Source organism: Melospiza melodia, chromosome 21, assembly GCF_035770615.1.
Source record: "Melospiza melodia melodia isolate bMelMel2 chromosome 21, bMelMel2.pri, whole genome shotgun sequence".
Lineage (NCBI taxonomy): Eukaryota > Metazoa > Chordata > Aves > Passeriformes > Passerellidae > Melospiza > Melospiza melodia.
This window is the reverse complement of record NC_086214.1, coordinates 9,356,116-9,377,367: the sequence shown is the minus strand read 5'-3', so window position 1 is coordinate 9,377,367 and position 21,252 is coordinate 9,356,116. Positions and strand designations below refer to the sequence as shown.

The 21,252-nt window shown below is 46.1% G+C and overlaps 1 protein-coding gene across 1 annotated transcript; it reads right to left on the bottom strand.

Annotated features, from left to right (window-relative positions):
* Positions 1 to 3,578: 3,578 nt before the first annotated feature.
* TMEM248 (transmembrane protein 248) lies at positions 3,579 to 19,693 on the bottom strand. The gene is made up of 7 exons (XM_063173738.1): positions 19,621 to 19,693; positions 11,560 to 11,734; positions 10,353 to 10,638; positions 8,632 to 8,782; positions 7,848 to 8,031; positions 7,125 to 7,268; positions 3,579 to 6,284 (listed from the first exon to the last, which is right to left on the bottom strand). The coding sequence occupies exons 2-7, from the start codon at positions 11,716 to 11,718 to the stop codon at positions 6,264 to 6,266; spliced, it is 945 nt and encodes a 314-aa protein (XP_063029808.1). The 5' UTR covers positions 11,719 to 11,734; positions 19,621 to 19,693; the 3' UTR covers positions 3,579 to 6,263.
* Between the last annotated feature and the right edge of the window lie 1,559 nt (positions 19,694 to 21,252).

Sequence of the window (21,252 nt, the reverse complement as noted above, 5' to 3'; positions counted from 1 at the left end):
CCTGTTCCAAGGCAGCAGCTCACCTCCTCAGCAAGGCCTCACCCAGCCTGTGCCCATCCCTGTCAGCCCCTAAAGGGGACTGGAGCTCGGATCTGGTGATGGAAATATTCCCAGATCTGCAGAGCTCCAGCAGGGCTCGGGAGAGCTCAGGGAAGTGCAGGGCAGGGAGCAGCCCCTCGGGGCCTGGGTTTCATTTTGGGTCAGCCCTGAAGCTGAGCTCCAATTTCTCTCCGTGCCACAAACGACCCGAGGCTGCAGCAGCAGCAGCAGAGCATCCACCCCAGGCTGTGACACTGACATTGATGCACCCTCAGCCCTCGGGTGCTCCACAGATCTGCCCCATCCCGGCTCTCAGCCGTGGGGAATTGCTTCCCAAAGGATCCTGCACCCTCAGCCATGGGGAATTATTTCCCCAAGGATCCTGCCCAGATCCTGGCCCTCAGCCATGGGGAATTGCTCCCCAAAGGATCCTGCCTGTGTCAGGGCAACCATCCCAAGGGCTCGGCAACCCCAGGCACACCAAGCCTGTCCTGAGCCCCAGCAATCCCTGGCTGGGTTCTGGTCAGGAAATGGTGAATTCTTGCTGCCAGCAGGGATCTGAGCCAGCACCGTGGAACCAGCACCTTTCCACCCCAATATCGCTGCTGATATTAATTCTGAATTAAGGCAGACCCTGTGCTTGGCAGCCAGAACCAGCATCAGACCTGTGGGCTGAGCTGAGCTTCACGGTTATCACAACAGAGAAAAACAAATCCTCAGGAATTCCTGCTTCAATCGATGGCAAGAAAAGTTTTGTCTGATTGCTTTGACCTTTGTACTCACCAGGCTGGGTTTCCAAGGGGAAGATCCACAAACCCAATTTAGGGTTTATTCCGTAGGAGTTTCCTGCTCTTCCTTTTCCCTACGTGGAAGCAAAACCTGGGGAAACAACCTCACTCCCAGACTTCCCTCAGGCAGCTGCAGGTGTGGAATATTTATAATTAAGAGCTCATCCGTGACCTGAGATGCTGCTCGGGGCTTACACCAGAGGGCCAGGGCTGGGTTTGCTGTTTATTGGGAATACAGGTGGGGATGAAAGGACAAGGAATTTTGTCAGGGAGGTGTTTTGCTCTCCTGCTGTGTTTGGAGGCTGTCGGGGCACGATGGGGAGCGGGATGCGGGAGGAGCAGCACGGCCGCACTCCTGAGGGGAGCCGGGAGTGCCTCTCCCCCTGGGACATCTCCAGGAAAATTCCCAGTTTTCACTGCCACACCTGCCCTCAGTGCACAAATCCCGGGCGCTGCCAAACCCAGGCCCCACCCGGAGCGAGAGACCCCTGGGGAACATCGGGGCGGGAAAACGCTGCGGGCCCGGGATTCTCCATTTTCCATCCCCTCAGAAAGGAACCGCTCGGGAAAGGACGGGCTGGTGCCGCCGCCCAGCGGCGTCCGGCGGGGACACCGGGACGGGGACACACGGACAGGGACACCCGATTGCGGACCCCCTCCGGACCCTTTGTCCTCCAGGATCTCCCTCTATCCCCTCCTTTCTCAGAGATTCCCCTCAGGAATCCCCGCTCCGAGATCCCTCTCTATACCCTCCATTCTCAGGGATCCCCCTCAGGAATCCCCCTCCGAGATCCCTCTCTATCCCCTCCATTCTCAGGGATCCCCCTCAGGGATTCCCCTCAGGAATCCCCCAGGAATTCCCTCTCGGAGATCCCTCTCCATCCCCTCCATTCTCAGGAATCCCTCAGGAATTCCCGCTCGCAGACCCTTCTCTATCCCTCCATTGTCAGGGATCCCCCTCAGGAATCCCCCTCCGAGATCCCCCTCCATCTCCTCCATTCTCAGGGATCCCCCTCAGGGATTCCCCTCAGGAATCCCTCAGGAATTCCCGCTCGCAGACCCTTCTCTATCCCTCCATTGTCAGGGATTCCCCTCAGGAATCCCCCTCCGAGATCCCCCTCCATCTCCTCCATTCTCAGGGATCCCCCTCAGGAATTCCCCTCAGGAATCCCCGCTCTAGGATCCCCTCCATCCTCAGCGCTGCCCGCTCAGGGTTCTCCTTCCAGCCTCTCCATTCTCCTCAGGAATCCCTCAGGAATCCCCACTCCGAGATCCTCCTCCATCGCCTCCATTCCCTCCATCCTCAGGATTTCCCCTCCAGCCCCCCGAGTCCCCTCAGGACACAGCTCCCCCTTCCCTTCCCCACTGACATTTCTCATTTTGCCTCAGTTTACCTCACCCTACAAATCCTTTCCCTGCAGGAATTCCAGGCTTCTCCCCCTGACCCAGATCCATGTTTGGTTTCTTATTTCCAGGGACGTTCAGGTCACCTGTATTGCCTGGGATCTCACGGAGGGTTTCCTTTTGGAAATGTGCATTTTTAAGCTGTTTTCCCCCATTCCAAGCTTTAAGAAACACAACCAGGTTTTCAGGAGAGTGAGGCTCAAATTTAGGGGCACATCCATTGCTCTGAGCCCCACAGCAAGCCCCTGCCCCCCCAAAATTCCCTTTTTTAACCATTTGTGCCTTCTAGGTGACAATTTTGTTCATACAGAATCCAAGGACACACATGTTTTTCAGCCCCTCACCTGAGCTGAGCTGCTCCAGGGCTCTCATCCTTTCCCCACTGACAAAACAACTCCAAGGTGTGATTATCCCATGACCACAGGGAATATTTTACCACCTTCCTCACTATAAAACCCCTTCTTGCTGGAATATTATCTTTCAAAAGACAAATGACACGGAAATGTGACATTTTTCTATTCAGAAACATTTTAAAAAGCTGCTCTCTGCCTTGCCTTACTCTTTCTGTCACTACAGCTTGAATCTTATTGCTATTTATTCCATGGAGGTGCCCAAATTTTGTTGCAAGGAGCTAAAAATAAGGCAGCCCAGGGAAATCTATGCTTAGATCCCAACAGTTGTGTAAAGAAACTTCTTCAGGAGGTAAATAAAAGGGAATATTGGTTGTGCCAGGAAGCCTTGCAGAGCAGGGCAGAGCTGGGGTGATCCAGTTTTTAGCTGTCAGTAAAAGTCACAGCAGAGCTGTAAAAATCTTTAAAAAGCAGAAACACAAACCAAGGTGTCCCAGCAGCCCAGGAAAAGGCAGAGCAGGGACAGGGACAGCTCAGCCGTGGGCTGCAAGGACACCCAAACCCTCCTTTTGGTCTCTGAGCTGTTCCCAGCCAGGGCTCACAGACACCTCAAGGTCAGGCCTCAGACTGCACCCAGAAATTTGGCAAAAGCTGAGAGGAAGGAGCCACAATGGATCCTTTGTGTGAGTGCAGCTCCTGAGCATCTCCCAGCACAGGGAAGGCTCAGGAATCCAAATTTTGGTGACAGCAGACAAACAAGTCTCAGGAGTTAAAGAGAAACAGGGGCTGCTACCTTCAGATTGATTTTCTCCCTGCCAGGCAATTCATCTCCAGCAAGGTTTTGATGAGTGCTGGGGGGAAAAAGAGAATTTACAACCCAAATTCAATTTCATTTTGCTGCAGATTTTTCCCTGATTTCCTCCTGTGCTCCACGTAATTTTGGTTGATTTATGAAAGCTCTGCAGCCATCAGGCTGTGGAAATAAAGACAGCAAGGATAAACTTCATAGTTTTTATTCTGCAAAGCAATATGCACATCTTACAAACACAAAAATTAATCTAGGAGAGAAATGTCATTTCCAAATCAGCTATTAACCATCATGCAACAAGACAAGTGAAATGTAAGAACAAAACAAAACAAAAACCAAAAAACAGCCATCTGGAACCCTACAATCACCTGCAGAGGGTTGAAACCAAGGCTCAGATTTTCTATGTAATGCCAAAGAAAATGCAAAAAAAAAAAAAAAAAGAAACCAAAAAAAAAGAAAATGGCAGCTTTCTAAGAACAAGAAAACACGTACAAATAGAATCAAAACTGATTCAAGTCATAGTTAAAAAGAAAAAAGAAAACAAAAAAAGGAAAGATCAATATGATCTGAACTTTAATATTAAGTTTTAACTCTTCTGTTTGGCTGCATTTAACTTTGTACATCACCTGGGAACAATCCAATATTCCTCAGCATTCCAGCACTTGGCCTGCTGGGACACCCTGCACCTCCCTGCTGCAGTACAGGGGGGGAAAAGGATGAACTAAGGCCAAAAATCCAAAACTCTCCAACCTTTGCCCTTCTGCATCTGTGGGTGACAATCTTTAATATTCCTGGGGGTGCAGAAAGTGGGGGAGAAGTTGCCAAGGAAGTTCCTTTCATTCCCAAATGGTTCCCCCAAGAGCCCAAATTCCAGCTGGGATGTTTGGAGCTGCAATTTGTTGAAGGAGAAAGGATTTGCTTTGCTTTCCTGGAGAAATCAGGGGATTTGGGGTATTTCCAGGATTCCTCTCTCCCAATCCATCTCCTATTCCTGCCTTTGGGGCCCAGATCCAGCCACCCTCAGAGGCAGCTCTTGGAGTGAGGATTAATTTGTGGGATTTAGGAACAGCTCAGGAGGAGCTCTTGGCCTGTCTCACCCCCAGGGAAGCAGCAGCAGCCCACAGCAGCATCAGGAAAAAACTGGGAGCTTCATTTTATCCCTAAACTTCAAACCAGGCCATCTCTAAAGCTTTGCCTTAACATTCCCTGGAGGAAAACATGTCAGGTAATCCCAATTTAGGGAAACTGAAACTGTGAGAGGAAACAAAACTGTGACTGCTCAAACACCCTGAACACTCGTGAACTTACTGAAGTCCCAACACACACAGACCAGGAGAGGTGTCTGGAGGGAATAAACTGGGAATTTTCTGCCAGCATCACTGAGACTATGAGATTCTCACTTGGCTTTTTTCTTCTGAGGAGTTTGGAGCAAAAGGAGGAGGGAAAAAAGCCTGTGGGAAGGAATGAAGGAGTGAATGAAGGAATGAATGGAAGCTGGGAGAAAATAAAAAGTCAGTTAAGGCAACCAGTGAGATTTAAAAGCAGGGGTGGAAGTGGCTGCAGGAAGAGCCTGAGCCCTGAAATTCAGGAGGCTGCTCAAGGAACCAGGGAGAAAAAGCAGCAAAAGGCAGAATGGAGAAGGGAGAAATGCACAGAATCAAATCTCTGAGTGAAGGATGGACACAGAGAACAGAAGGGGTTTCACTGGGTGGTTTCTTTGACCTTCCTCACAAGAGCCCCACTTTTGTGGCCATTTCCCCCATTCATTAATTTGCAGAAAATGGCAAATTAATGAATTGAATGGGCCAGAGCTCAGCAGTGCCAGTGGCAGCTGCCCCTCAGAGCTGCAGGCACAGTCACACAGTGAAGCTCTGGAACAAACTCTGGGATCTCTTTTTCCTTTCACTCTTTGCACTTGCCCAAGGCTGTGCAGAGCCCCAGCAGGCTGCTAACGCAATACATCTTTTTATTAAGTTTCACTTTCTAGAAAGAAAAGGGGAAAAAAATAAAAAAAGCTTACAGACAGCTGCTCTGCAGCAGAGACACACAATCCTGGCTGGAGGGCTGGGGATGGGAGGCCAAGTGGAAAAGTTTTCCAGATAGTCTCTGTGCTGACTGGTTCTCTGGCATTCAGCAAGCCAAATGAAATACCAAAAAAACAAACCAAAAAAACAAACCAAAACAACAACAAAAAAAATCAAACAGTTCTTTTCAGTAAGTAACAGTTTTAAATGGGACTTCACTTAATTTTTTTACTATGAATAAAAGCACAAGTTTGTCCTAAATACAGCACTATTAAAATGTGAATATGTATTTTTTTTTTCTTCCAAAAGAGAAAAAAAAATAATCTAAAACGTTGATATCTTTTCTTGCAAGCAAGGAGCAAATGGAATAAAGTATTAGGCCACACAAACACACATTGAATTCATGTTGTAGATTGGTGGCTTTGGAAATGCAGGATTATATCAAAGGTGCATACTTGGTTCAAACACACTGTACAGATTGGGCAAAAAACCAAACATCTCTTGGTTGGTTTGAGACACTTGCAAAGGCATCTTCACCTGCCCAGGTGCAGCTAGACAAAAATCTGCCTCTGTGGAGCCTTTTCACTGCAGTTATCTACACCACCATGGGGCTGTCCCAGGGCAGGGCCAGGGGACAAGCACATCTGCTCAGAATTACTCTGGATATTCTGCTTTTATAAATATGTACAAATCAATTACAGGCACTTTGAAATGTCTTTGGTTGGAATAAACCAACATTGCAAGGTAATGGATTCACAGAGTGTTAAGACCCAGGCTGGGTTCAGCAGGCAATGGTTTCGGTCGTTCTCAGGAGGAGGAGGAGGAGGAGGAGGAGGAGGAGGAAGGGTTTTTATGCTTCTGACAAAGCAACCTGGAAGAAAAACAAAGGAAGAGAAAATATTTAATTAAAGGCAAATTCTTAATCCTGTAACAGTGATATGATTTATCTCTGTGAGCTGGCAGAGCTGTCCTTGACTTTTCAAAGAAAGCTTGGAAAGTCTGACTTGGAAAGGAAATCAAAGGGAGTCTGAAGGCATTTTGTACTTTGCAAAAATCAATAGAATAAAAGTCCCAAACCACCAAAAACAAAACCCCACAAAAAACACCCCAAACCAGCTCAAACTACAAAATATCATTAAGACCAAAAGGTATCAACAGTGGCTTCCTACTTCTCAATTAAAAATATTCATATTTAATCCTTCAGGCAAACTGCAGATCCCCAAGGTAACACTGAACAATGATTCTTTCACCAGCTTTGTTACTGTTTTTAACTTAATTCTGATTAACAACCAATGACTCTTTCAACAGCTTTGTTTTTAACTTAATTCTGATGAACAACCCTTAGAATTATGTATCATGTTTTACTCAGGGTTTTCAGTCTGTTGTGGTAGAAGATAATGAATAAATGAAGATTTAATGGCACCTACTCATTGCTTCACACTAAACAGTTCAAGCAACAACACAATTATGGCACAAGAGTCACAGCCCAGCACTTCCTGAGCTGCAATAATCCATTTCTGCAGGACAGAAATCTCATTTTGAGGATCTCTAAAGCCCTTGTGTGGATTTTATAACCCCTACCTGCACTGTCCACAATGAAAGGAATTAAATCCCCATCTCCAGAGACAAGAAAAACCAGTCTGTCCTCTGCCCAACAGGAGCTTTTCTCTGCTTCCTTATCAGAGCCAGGATTTTGTTAGCACACACTCACCTTTTCAGGGCAGAATTCTGTGTTGCTTTGCCTCAGTTTGCTTGGTCTGCCTTTAATGACTGCATAGCAGAACATTGTGATCACCATCACAAAGAGGAAGTAACTGGTGTGCATGAGGTGCAGGTTTATTAGAGAGCGATCATCCTGCACAAAAAAAAGCAAATTAAAACCATTCACTGGCTTAGCATTGGACATTAAAGCAATAATTACCAAATCAACCCAGAAATTACTTCATTAATCAACTTTCTCCCCTTTACACAGCAATGGAAGTGATTCCTAATTGTGGCACAAAATGTTTTTATGATAAAGATCTGTGCTAAGGGTATTTTTCCAAATATTGGCAGAGGCTTTTGTGAAATGATTTCAAATTATAAATGGTGTTTTTTAAGAGCTGTGAGGCACATGGATGAAGATCACCAAATCCATTAGGGTGGAGCATTCTCAGCCCTCACACCACACAATAAACCAGCAGCAAAAATGACAATTTTAGGAACCATATTCAATGAAACCATACAATAAACCAACAGCAAAAATGACAATTTTAGGAACCATATTCAATGAAACCACACAATAAACCAGCAGCAAAAATGACAATTTTAGGAACCATAGCCAATGAAACCACACAATAAACCAGCAGCAAAAATGACAATTTTAGGAACCATACCCAATGAAACCAGAGCTAAGCATTTACTGAAAACACCAGAGGAACAGCCCAGCACTTACATCTGGAACTATGACAGTTAGCTTGGGGTTTAAAGCATGGTAGACTTTGCCAATTGCTCCCTTGTAACACCAGAAGGGGTTGTAATCCTGGGCATATTTTGTGTTCGAGTCCCTGGCCGTGGTGAAGATCTTGTACCACAGAGTGGCATTGCTGTAGGTTTCAGGAACACAATGTGGTGGCTGACTGCAAGAAAACAGAAATAATCAGCACCCTGAAATGTGTTTTCCATGTTCAACCAGGACAACTTTGCTTCTCAAAACATGGTTTTAGTTTGGGCCTTCCAAAGCAACAACAAAACCCCAAAGTTTAGGTTAAAAACCCCCAAAAGCCACATGATTGCTATGGTAAAATCAGAATTTAACTGCATGTTGTTGCACTAAGCCAACAACCCACAGCTTAACTGGAAAAACACTGGTTTTTCCTAAGGCTTCCCCAGAGAAGACTAAGGAAGATATTTCAGTGAAGGCAAAGCAGCCTTTGCCTTGTGCTGATCTCTCAGCAGGGAACAGGGCGAGAACCTCAGTGTCAAATCCCATCTCTGAAACTCAATTATGGGGTAAATCCCTTAAATTTCCACTGATTCTCTTGCTCCCAGTGAAGTTTAAAAGGGAGGCACGGGCCAAAAAATCACAAAGACAGCAGAGGCTTTGTGACAAACGCTTTACCACGGGGGAAGGAGTGCAAGGATGGAATTTCCACGATCAACAGGAATTTCCAGGAGGAGCTAAGAGCTCAGAGGAACGGGTGGGGCAGGAAGCAGCCCCTGGGGAGAGCTGCACTCACACTGTGACTGGGAACACGTTGCTGGCTGCTGTCACAGTCATGCAGGTGCTGAACACCACCTGCTCGCAGTGGCCGTGCAGGACACACTCGTCAGAGTTCCAGGCTGCTGGCAGGGTGAAGGTGATGTTTATCTCCTCGTGGGATTCTCTGCCTGTGAGAAAGACACAAGGAAAGCTGGGATTTGGGTCACAAAAGTATCTGAGCAACAACTGCTGGGAGAAGGAGAACACACAGATGATGAAGGCAGGAAGCATCACCCTTTGGAGTCAGCCCGGATCTTTGCAGGCAACAAAGAGAGCAAAGAGAAAAGTTAAACCCAAAACAAAGCAGAAAATCCCCCAGCTGCTGCTCTTTCTAATCTCTCCCACCTCTCCCAGCCTCATCAGGCTGCTTTCAGAAATTAAAAACTCTTTCTAAGTGAATTCATGCATGTTCACAGACTTTCATTAGAAAAGAATTTTCTCCTCCTAAGAAATTTGTTCCACATCTGTTTTTTCTGATGCTCACTTTTCAAACTGGAGATATTTTGTGTAGAGAAAAAGGTGCCAGGAGATACTGAACTGCACATTGAGTCCTGTATGGTAACTCCACGTGGAGAAATTCAGACTGGAAACAAATCCAGGCTGCTGCAAATGGAACTTGCATTTGGTAGCTCTCAAAGCAGCAACAAAATAACAACAGAAACCCAGTAATGCACATTTGCAGCTACTGGCAATGTCTCTCCACAGGTTCAAGACCTTCAACGTTATTATAAAATGCAGTTCTGGCTGAAAGCTAAAACACAGTGAGGTTCTATTATCAATTCCTATTAATTCTCTATGAACTCCTATCAAAACTTCCTGGCAGGCAGCCAGAGAGCAGATTGGTCTCTGCACACCACAGAAGCCATAATCATCTTATCTGCTGCTGTTTGTGATATTAAAGCTGATTCACTTATGCATTTTAGATAAACTAGAATTTTTCAGGCAACATAATACTCTCTAGTGCATCTATGCCACATTTGAAATGTCAGTTGAGGACTTGATGGATCAAGACAAAACTGAAGAGAGTCACTGTTTGGAATTTTGCTGGCTTAAAAATGACCTTCCATTGTCATTAGGTTTAATCATTTCAAACTGCCAAGCCTGATCTTGGCACGCCTGCAGGTTCTTTTCCATTCTGAATGCAGGGAAAAGTTCCTCTAACAAACAAGAGCTCCATACACGAATAAACTCACAATAAATCTGGGAGCACATCTGTGTTCTGTGCAAAAGAGTTATCTCACCCATAGTAAGCTGGTAAATTTTCATTTGATGGTATAAGGATTAAAATAATCACTATATAATAAAATAAATAATATCATTAATATCATTATTTTAAATAAAATAATGATATTATGATAGTTTAGAAATAATAAAATAATATCATTATTTGGAATCATAGGGTGGTTTGGGTCAGAAGGGACCTTAAAAACAATCTTGTTCCACCCCCTGCCATGGGCAGAGACACTTTCCACCAGCCCAGGTTGCTCCAAGCCCTGCCCAACCTGACCTTGGACACTCCCAGGGATGGGGCAGCCACACTTCTGAGTACTCATCACCCTCACAATAAAAAATTTCTTCCTAATATTTAATCTAAACCTCTTTAGTTCCAGTGTGAAGCCAATCCCCCCATGAAAGGTTAGGAAAAAACCTCTAAAAGCCAACTGCAACCTGAATTGTTGAAGGTCCAGCCTTGCCTACCTGAAAGTCCAATCTGGTGCCCAAAAATGGTGGAGCTGAGGTGTGTGACATTGCGAGAGTATCCCCCAAAAGGTCTCAGAGGGTCCAGGGTCAGCGTGATGGTGACAGAGATGTTGATGGGACCAGAGTCCTCCAGGGTCTGTGGGGACTGTGTGGAGGACCTGGCCTGCCCGCTGGTCACGGTGCTCTCTGGGGTTGTGGTGTCGTTCAGGAGGTGCTTCAAGGTTTCATTCTCAGATATACAGAAGTCCAAATCATTAAACCTCAGCAGGAAAGTGTTCCAGTCCTTAAAGCAAAAGGGGAGATTTTAAGGCCATGAAGGAGCTCCTGCCTCGCCCGGTTCCAGGCCATTGAACAAAAATCACACGGCTCAGAGAGCAGCACAAACAGCAGCAGGGCTGCCTCAACTACAGCAAAGCTGTTTGCACAAGTCAGATGGGTTCAGCCCCAGCTCCCTCCCCTGAGCTGGAAAGGAAACTCAGTCTGTTCACAGAATCACCAGGTTGGATGAGACCTTCAAGATCATGGAGTCCAACCCAGCCCCAGCACCTCAGCCAAACCCTGGCACCCAGTGCCACATCCAGGCTTTGTTCAACACCCCCAGGGTGTTTAAACATCCCCACCACCTCCCTGGGCAGCCAATCCAGAACTTTATCACTCATTCTGTAAAAAAGTTTTCCTAATATTCAGCCTATATTTCCCTTGGTGCAGCCTGAGTCTGTGTGCTCTGGTTGTGTCAGTGCTGCCTGGAGAAAGAGCCCAGCCCCAGCTGAGCACAGGCACCTTTCAGGGAGTTATAAAGGGACAAGGTCACCCCTGAGTCTCCTTTTCTCCAGGCTGAGCACCCCCAGCTCCCTCAGTGGTTCCTCACAGGGTTTGTGCTCCCAGCCCCTCACCACACTCAGGGATGAGCAGTTTCTGCCCAAGTTCAGGACAGTGCTGAGGGAAGAAGTTCCCCAAACCAGCTAAATAAACAAACTGAATAACACCTAAATAACAAACTGAAAGGTTCCTAGCCACAGCAGGGAAGATCCGTGACAAATGATTTGGCCTCATCCTTGATATAAAACAACCAACAAACACCCATCCCAACAGCCCTTCTGAAAATAACATGGAGACAATCCCCCACACAACTCTGTGCTATCTGAGAGGGGAAAAAGCCTAACTTTTGGCATGTTTTCCAAATGAGCATCATTTTTGCACATACCTCTGTCATTTCTGGGGATTTGATCTCCTTGATCTTGAAGAAGTAGCCCAGAGTGAGGAAGGCGATGGCCATGGCGCTCACGCTGATCATAAAGACCACGAGCGGAGGGCGGCTGCTGATGTAAACCTTCAGGTTCTCCAACAGGTTTATGTAGAACATTATTCTGATTGTTCACCTGAGGGGAAGGAATGTTCCAACAGAGTCACTGCACTGTGTGTTACAGCTGGGGGGGGGGTGGATCACACAGGAGAGAAATGGGATTGTACACAGAATTGAGATTAAATTCCATGGCTGATTCTGATCACTGCTGTATTCCATGAAATCAGAACAGGCTCCACATCAAAGTGCCAGCTGGGAACAGCTTTTAAACAATGAGGGCTTCCAGCACAGCCCAGCATCACTGATCAGTAATACAGCCAGTTCTTGCCTTTGCCCAGGCAGGTATCACTGCTACATCTGAATGCCAGCAATGTCTGAATGCACCAAGGCACAAACCAAACTCTGCACATCCTTTGAAAACTGAGGTTGAAACCTTAAGGATCCCTCTTTACCCCACCCCAAATGCTTTCATTTTCAAAGCAGGATCTGAAAAGCAGCCCTACATTATTTCAGGCTTTTGCATCAAGAATCCTATGGGCAAAAACACCCAAAAAACTGCATTAAGGTGGAGGATGGAACACTCCTGGTCTTTATTTAATTCTTGCAGGATCTAGAATTTTTGTTCTGTCTGTAAGCATAAGCAGGACTTTACACACTGATAAAATGTCCCAAGTCATTAATTTTTGCCCCAAATATAATATTTTGTCTGATTCCCCTCCTGAATTTTTATCTGCAGAGCAGAAAGACCTAAATTCCTGGATCAGCTTCCCCATCTCCACAGGCAGGGAAATGCAAAGAGCCGGGAGTTAAAGGGCAGCCTTGTGGCATCTCCTTCAGAAGCTCTGCAAGGAGGAACTCCAAGCCCACCTTTATCTTTGTTCTACCTAAAACCCTGTCTGAAAAGGCTTTTAACCCCAACTAAACCTGCTCCTAGCAATGTGCTGCTATCTCCACAATTCTGAGGGAAAGGCAAAGACAATTCTGTACTGCAAGGGTTAAACTGGAACATCCACAGAGATCTGATAACACTGAATTAAGAAATGCTCCTGCATTTTGGGGTGATTCCCACTGGCTCCTATTTCCAATCCAGGTGTAGCAGGGCTGAAAAGTGGCAGCTGAGAGGATGAGAGAGGCACAGGGCAAGGCAGGGAGGGATCTGTGATCTATTGATTTAAGAGAAAACAAAAGAAGGGTAAAGAACAAGCCTGAAGACAAAGCCCTTTTCAGAGCCCACAGAGTACAATGATCCCAACTTCCTTGTGTATACTCAGGGTTTTACTGGCAGGAATGCTTCAGCAGTTCCTGTTAGCAGAAGAAATATTGACAGAACCTGCACAAGTGTCCCAGAGAGGGGAAAATCCAGCTCAGGGAGAGGAGACAGAGGTGCAGTGTCAACAACACAACCCTGGGCTGTGCCTGCTGAGTCCCCACTCGCTGTCCTGCCTGAAACCTGCTGGGACAGAGCTCAAGATCTCACCCTGGCTTTATTATTTTGCACCATCCACCCTGCAAAGCCCAGGAGGTTTTTCTCAGTGAGGAGCAGGTGCTGCGAACACCTCTACAAAACCAGGGTGAACAGCAGGGAAAGGAGAGGGGTGAGAGGGGAAGAAAAGGTGATGAGAAATGTTGCCCTTACCAGAGCCTGGTCCCAGAGCAGCTGTGGCATGGGCAGGGCAGGTAGAAAAGGTGATGAGGAATGTTGCCCTTAGCAGAACCTTGTCCCAGAGCAGCTGTGGCAGGGCAGGGCAGGTGGCAGAGGGAGCAGGGACGGGGAAGGGGAGCTGGGCTGGCAGGGATGGTGCTGGGAGCGATCCGCCCTCCTGCACCTCCTGCCTGTCTTGTCCTGGCAGCAAATTCCTTCCAAGAGCCACTGTTAAACACCCCAAATGCTCCATCCAGAGGTAAAATCCCAAATACTCCTCCTGGAAACGTGGGGCACACGTGGGGAGATGGAAGAAGGTCAAAACCTAGCCCAAAAGCAGAGTTGTAGGCAGTGTCCCCTCCTGAATTTCCTTGAGGAAATAACTCAGCTGCAGAGTTTATTGCAGTTTTAATCAGGGCTCAGTGTCACCCACAGTACACCCAGGGCTGGGATTCCTTTTTTAAAGGGGTTTCCATCAGCTCTATCAGAATTTGTTTGCCACAGGGTCTAAAACCAGCCATAAAAAAAAAAAAAAAAACAAACCCAAAACAGGGATGTGCTGAAAATCCTACACAGGGAAATATCCAGGCTAATATTTTTATGTAAGAGATCACCAGCTTTTAAGTGCCAGTTGTTTAATATGCTGCCATAACTCAGTGGCTTTGAAAGCAATTAGAAAATGCCATAAGCTGCAATTTCTGAGGAGTAATGTGCCTTTGGAGCATTTGGGAGGGAAAAGGGAACAACTGTGGATTTCAGAGCTGGAGCTGACATGAAAACAGCAGTGGGGGAAAGCACGAGGGTGAATGTTGCCATGCTGCTGCCTGAAGAATTACTGATTTTTTAATCAAAGTACTTAAATGACTTTAATTGTCATGGAATTTGTGATGCAGATCAGTGCTTCACATCAAAGTGTCTGTGGATTTTCAGGGTTCCTCAAACTCCTCTCTGTCAGAATCACAATGCATCACAACTCTTCTGCCAGCTCTAGTAACTAACTTCCTCCTCTGTGTAAATGAATAACTTCAAGAATGTAATTTAAACTTTTATTTCTTGTTCACAGAGTTAAAAAAATAAAAAACAAAACAAACCAAAACAAAACAATGCTTTTACCTCCTGGCAGGTCAGGCATGCAAGATCAGATTTCACTTTTTAGCCAAATAAATAATTTAGTGAGTGGCTCTAATGACTGCCGCTGCCTCTCTGCACTCCAGCAAAGCCTTTTAATACTTGGTGCAATAAAAATCTCCCCAGTCAGACTAAACAAGGAGCTCAAGAATGAAAACTGCCAGGCTGGAACATTGGCCAGCAGCTCCAGGGTAATTGCTGGGCACGAGGGATGTTCAGCAGGAGTTACAGCTCACCAGCAAAGCCTGGAGATGTTGAGCTCTTAAATCAGCATCCACAAACCCAGGCAGGGAAAAAGATTAAAATGGTAAAAGGGGGGAAATACAACAGTTTAATCAGAGTGCCAGAGAAACACAGAATTAAAAATATTCTATATTTTGGGGAGACTTCCTCCAAAACAGCTCCTGACAGCAATCTCAAAGGAGCAACATTTTGAATTCCTCTTTATTTGTGGGTGAAAGAGTGTGGAAAAGGAAGCTGCTGAAAGAGACTGATGAGTTTTTCAAGGCTAAATTGCAAACAAGGAAAATCTTCAAGTCTGTTGCAAAGACCAAAAAGTCAATGCAGAATGAGTCACAGCTGAAATATTGAATTCCCATTTGGAGGTTTAATATCAAAGGAGCTGAATTCCTAAGAACAATAAAAACCCCATATGCTGCACTAAAGCAGGTACTGAAAGCAAAACTGCACTTACCAACATGAAAAACCCAAAACCAAATATGAATTTTAAAGAGATCAAAGAGGTTTGACATTTTTGTCAATAATGTCATCCACCTCCCTGTCACTAGAAAGCTTAAAATGATGGAATTTCCTCACAGGTATTTCCCCTTCTTGTTGTGAGGGCAAGGTGATCACTCTAGAGGAGGGGTTTAAATGGGAAATCACCACTGAAATATCCTAAGGAGGAAAACTGGGTGAAGGAGAAGGGCAGGAGGCAGCAGTGCCTGTCCCAGCATCTCACAAGTTTTTCAATTTTCAGGATCTCATTGAATAGAGCAGTGTTTAAAGAGCTGTGCAGCTCAAAAAAATAAATAAATTGTATTTTCAAAGGTGCCCCACTAGCAGGAGGGGTTAGGAAATGGGTCAGCTCAGGGTGAACCACTTTATGTTGTGTGCCAAAGGAATATTTACAAATACAAACCAAACAGACCGTGGCAAAGCAGCCACAAATAAACGCAAACAAAGCAGTGTTCACCTCAAACACCTTTAACAACAATAAACAGGTACCAAAATCAGCTTTCATTTGGATTTCTTTTCTTCAAATTTGATGTCTAAGAGTGAAAACAAAGCAAAATGAAAATCAGAAAAATCAGAGTTGGGTGGGCTGATGGGGCTGGTGCTGTTCAGCATCTTGGGGGTGACAGGGACATGGGGACAAGCTTGGCAGTGACACCAATGGCAGTGACAGGATCTGGGGAGGTGGCTCTGGGACAACCTGATGAGGCTCAAGACCAAGTGTAAGGAAAATAATTCAGCATCCTGAATCTGGGGGAAATAAAGGTGTTAGGATCTACAGCAGCTCCAGATCATCTTTTTAGGACTGGGATGAAATTGCACAGCCCAAAACCTTCCCCAGCAGCATCAGGGCAGGCAGGAGGGAGGAATTTAACCTGGAGGAATCCCCCAGGGCACAGCAGCTCCTCCAGCATGAACAAAATAACCCAAACAACTCCTAGGAAATGGCAGCAGTTTCTCCTCAGCACACAGGGAGGGAGGGAGGGCAGCAATCAGGGCATGTGGAGGAGGAAACTTCACAAAAACATCACCTTGGGTCCTTGAATGCAACCCAACATAACCCCAGCATCAGCAGCTGTGCACGAACACATCTGCTCCACTGGGAGATAAGGAGAATTGGCTCCAGTTTCTTATCAGTTTGCTGAGCTATTTTATCCACAAATATGTTTACTGAGAAAAAAACTTCACATTTTTTCCAAAAAACTCCAATTTTCCTGCAGCCTGGAAGCTGAAAGTGGCAGGGAAAGGCTTTGGAATGCTCTGCACAGGGCAGGGGGAGAACAGCACCTGGAAATGTGGACAAGGACGTTCCTCCCTCCTGATAAAGGATCAGGATGCAGAATATGAACAAAAACCAGGGGGTTGCATGAATAGAAAGAAGCAAATGCTTCATATTTGCACGAAATGTTTCTTTTCACCTCTCAAAACACTTTTCAAAGATTAATTAATCATTTCAGCATCTCCAAGAGGGGCACCAACAGCAAACACTTCAGGTCTGCCCACGAAACAAAGCCAAGGAAGGGAAGCAATTTGGAAAATTTTCAAGATCAAATTGAGACTGAATTTCAAACACCCAAATTTCTGACTTCAACTCTCTATAAAGACAGAAAACTTGAAAAAAAAAAAAAGATGTAAAAAATAAAAAGGAAAACAAACATTACTCAATCTGTGTGTGACAGCCCTTCCCAACAGACTCGTGTTGTTCACAAAGTCTGGTGGGTTCACCACAAGCACCTGAACTTTGTGCCAGCTGATGCTCTGGGGACAGCAAAGTTCATTTCCATTTCCCACTGGAACCAAAATTCGTGCAGAAACAGACAAATCCAAACAAGTTCCAAGTATTTTTTGTATGTTCTCAGTTCTTAAAATGATGAATGAGAAAAGGCAAGGAAAGTTACAAGTCAGGAAGCAGCAACAGAGTGAGGAAGCTTTTTTTCCCCCCGTTCAATGAACTCTGAATTCTGACTTTTGTTAGAAATGAAAAACATAATTTAAAACATACCCAGCTGTAAAATCAAAATGAACTCAACCTCTGGTTGAAAATCAGACATTTTGGTGCCAAACTTGAAGCAGGCACCTCTGTCTGCCAAGAGCCTGTGCCATGGGAATGGATCCACTTCCAGCTAAAAGAGCTCATGGGCATCTTTAAACCTTCCAGCTTGTCCAAGTCATGACTTCCAACGTGAGTTACCACAACCCAAATCACCCAGACTGCAATAAAACACACAATTATAGATGAAGGACTTTGAATTGGTATTAAAAATGCTACTCTGGTTACTGGTGCTCAGCATGAGAACCTGGCAGAGGAAAGGAAAAATGAAATTATTCCATTTTACAGGACCTTTAAAGATCCATGAGAAATCAAAAAATACAGGATGGCTTTAATGAAGAAGTGTGAAAATTCTCAGGAACTGCTCAATAATCACAAACTGGTTGAGTGACCAGTTCAAGGTTAATTGTTGACTTCATTAAAGCTGCTCATTAAGGAATGTGGGACCCAATTCAGCAGTGAAAGTGCAGAGAAATGCCAGGAAAAGGCTCTTCAGGCTGTAATGAGAACTGTGAGGAGACAGGGATGCAGACAGATACACAGCCTGAATCACAAGCAGAAAAATGACTGACAAGCTGAGGAAATGGCAGCTTTGGGGAATGGCAAATTCAGAGTTTGGGTGTGGAAAGAAAGGAGAAAAGCAGCAAAACAGCCAGTGGCCACTGATGGAAACAGAAACAGCAGCAAAACCAAGTGAAACGAGGGAGCTGGGACACAGCTGAGATATCAAAGCTGTGGCTGGAATATTCTCATGTCTGTGCTTCACCCCCAGTGCCCAGAGCAAACAGGATCTCAGCCTGCCCAGCCCCAGCTGGGGGAGTTCCCTCTCCATTTTACAGATTAACAGACCCCAAATGCCAGCACACACAGAGATTTCATCCAAAACAAAGCCTGGGAGTTCTGAGCCCTGGGAACCTGCTTTATTCACAGGTCAGGACAGTTTTAGAAAGAAAATTAATTCCCACCCAGCCATGCTTTGGGTAAGGGGAGGTTTGGGAAAAGCAAAACAATTCCGACACCAGCCAAGTTTCATTAATAGTTGAGGGCTAGACTGATAAAACAGCTTCATTTCCACAAAGCCTGTGCTGTTATTTAACAAAAATCAGATTATCCCAGCTGCCAGACCTGCAGATCAGCTCAGGGGTGCTGCAGGAGGGGTCTGGCTGTGCCAGGCTCTGTCCCTCTGTCCCCAGCTCACAAAGGACACCCGGCTCTGTCTGTCCCTGAGCACAGGGACTATTCTGTTCTCTCAGGTGACCTCTCAAGCTCTTGTCTTTCAAGCGGAAAAGAAGAAGAATCACATTCCAGCAGAGCCACTCCTCAAATCAGGGCAGGTAACAAAGCCACCGGGGTTTAATCCAGCCCGGTGGGCCGGGCTCGGGGAGCGATCTGCGGCCACAACTGAGGATTATTTGTGCTGGGGCTGCCTCAGGAGCTGTCCCGGGGCTGAGCACAGCGGCTGGGAGCAGCTGCAGCCGCCGGGATGCTCCGGGCAGGGCAGGGCAGGGAAGGGAAGGGAAGGGCAGCACTCCCCGTGAAACCCGAGCCGCTGGTCCTGCCCTGGGGCACTGCGATTCATCGGGAGCCTTTCCTGTAACTCAGCCCTCGGAATAAAACGCAATAATCATTTCCCACAACAGCCAGACCCGTTTTTTTTGTCTCCACCACAGCGGCCAAACTTCGGGGAAGTTCAGCGAGGATGGGGAGAGCAGAGCAAACCTTAATTACTGAATCCTCATCTGCCCTCCAGGCAAATTCACCCCGATAATTCCATCTCCAGAGCTAATCCTGGAAATAAATTTCCCCCAAAGACAAAGCCTTAAAGAGCAAACAAAGGGAAAATGGGGGAAAATAAAATCCCAGCTGTGCTGGAATGGGTTTTTCTCCCAGGGTAATTGGGATGTAACGGCGGGGATGGAGCAGCCATGTTCCAGGCATGATGCACCAGGAATTTTATTATTAAAACCAACAGGAGATCAAAAGTCAAGTTAAACCCTCCCAAAAAAAGTGAAAGAGGATGAAATATAGGTGTACAGAAAATCGGGGAAAACATCCCAAAACAACCACACAAAAGCCCCACTGTTGAGACGCTATTTTGAAGCACAACTATTTTTAGTGCTACAGAAATTATTCTTTTTCACCGTTGTTTTTTTTTTTTTTTTTTCCTGCTACGACGCCACGCACACAAACTTCAAGCTGACGACCTTTCCCAACATAATTATTACATGGAAATAACAAAAATAAACCGAGGCACAACCCCCCAGCAGAGCCAAGCCGGGGCCCGGGGGCAGCGCGGCCCGAGGCTCCCCGCGGGCTCTCCCGGTACCGGAGCGGCCTCACCCGGCCCCATCCCCCGGCTCCATCCCCCGGCAGGCCGGGCCCAGAGCCGCCCCCGTCCGCTCCTTACCGGCGTCCGCGGCGGGGCTCAGGCCCCCGGGCCGGGCGGGGCTCAGAGGCGGCGGCGCTGCCGTGCGGGCGGGCTCTGCACCATGGTCCTGCCCTGCCGGGGCTGCGGGCACGGGCGGACGGGCGGCGGGCGGCGGGAGAGGCCGCTCCCCGGGCAGGGCAGCCCCGGGCCGGACACACGGACAGGCCCCGGCACCGGGCCCCGCCTCCGCCGCCGCTTCCGGGCCGCAGCCCTGACCCCTCACCCGCCGACGGTGGCGCGGGGGGGACAAGATTGAGGCGGCGCCGGCAGCGCGGGAGGGGCCGGGAACGGAAACGGGAATGGAACCGGGAACGGAACCGGCAATGGAATTGGGAATGGAACCGGGAACGGAACCGGCAATGGAATTGGGAATGGAAGCGGGAATAGAAGCGGGAACAGCATCGGGAACAGAACCGGGAACGGCACCGGGCCCTCACGGCGCGCTCGCCTCGGCCCCGCGCTCCCCGCTCCAGCCTCCCTCACGATGTTTCCGCCTTCCCCCTCCCCTTCTCCTCTAAAAATTATCCCCAAACATCTTTATTTTTAATAGTTCCTAACATAAATACCTATACTGATACCTATTCCAATACCTAAAAGTGGTCCGGGGTAAATCCTTAAAGCAAATAAAATTTATCGTGATAAATAAGAATAATACCATTGTTTTATGCTACACTATTATAATTATTAATAATCTATAATATTAATAATGCAATATTATTTACTAATAATGTAATACGAATTATTAATAATTAGTATTATTAATGGTAATACTATGGCGATATTTCCACGAGGATAATGTGGGCTCTGGTGGAGCTGTTTACTGTTCCTGACAGCTGGGCAAGCTGGGAGAAAACCTTCCCTAAATATTCTGCATTCAAATAAATTAATTATTAAAAATAAATTAGTAATTCTGCTTTAAAATATCTGGGTGAAAAATATTCCCTAAAATTGCTTTGGGAATGTAAAACTTCAGCAGTCCCATGAGGGTCTGAAAGGTCAGAAACTCCAAAATGACAGCACTGAATTAATAAGTGATAATCATAACTTATGATCCAGCATTTCCTGTAAAATATCTTCTTACCAAAGGAAATAAATGCAGGAGTTCCCATGCAAAGAAATATTTTACAATAAAAGATCCAACCTGAAGAGCTGCAGAGTCTTTATTTTCAGTGATAATGAGCTAACAGCAGGAAAAATAAAGAAAATTTCTGACACTGTGACTGAGGGCACAGCACAGCACCTGTATTTTAAATCACTTTAAGGGATAATATTTCCATTAAAGTCTCTGCTTTGCTGTTTTTTTTTGGTCTCACCCAAACTTTCTGAGTGCCTCTGTGCTTCAGAGATTACTCCAAGGTGTGGAAATCCATGTTTCCTGACTCATTTACTCAAATTTTGAGTAAATGTTTCAAATTTACTCACATCAAATTTACTCAAATCAAATTTACTGAAATCCACCTTTCCTGACTAATTTATTCCAAGCATCCCCACTTTGGTGCCTTAACTACAAGATGGCACATGAAAAAAAGAGATATTTTAGTCACAAAATCCTTCCCAAATGCTGCATCACTCAATTGACTTCTCTGCAAAGAAAATAAAAATAAACATTGG

Bases quoted from the DNA above. Each gene is read 5' to 3' on its own strand.
- TMEM248 (XM_063173738.1), bottom strand. From the start codon at position 11,718: ATGTTCTACATAAACCTGTTGGAGAACCTGAAGGTTTACATCAGCAGC. The intron at 8,783-10,352 runs GTAGGCAAGGCT...TCTTTCTCACAG, and splicing joins GCACCAGATTGGACTTTCAG to GCAGAGAATCCCACGAGGAG. The intron at 6,285-7,124 runs GTGAGTGTGTGC...TTTTTCTTCCAG, and splicing joins CAGAATTCTGCCCTGAAAAG to GTTGCTTTGTCAGAAGCATA.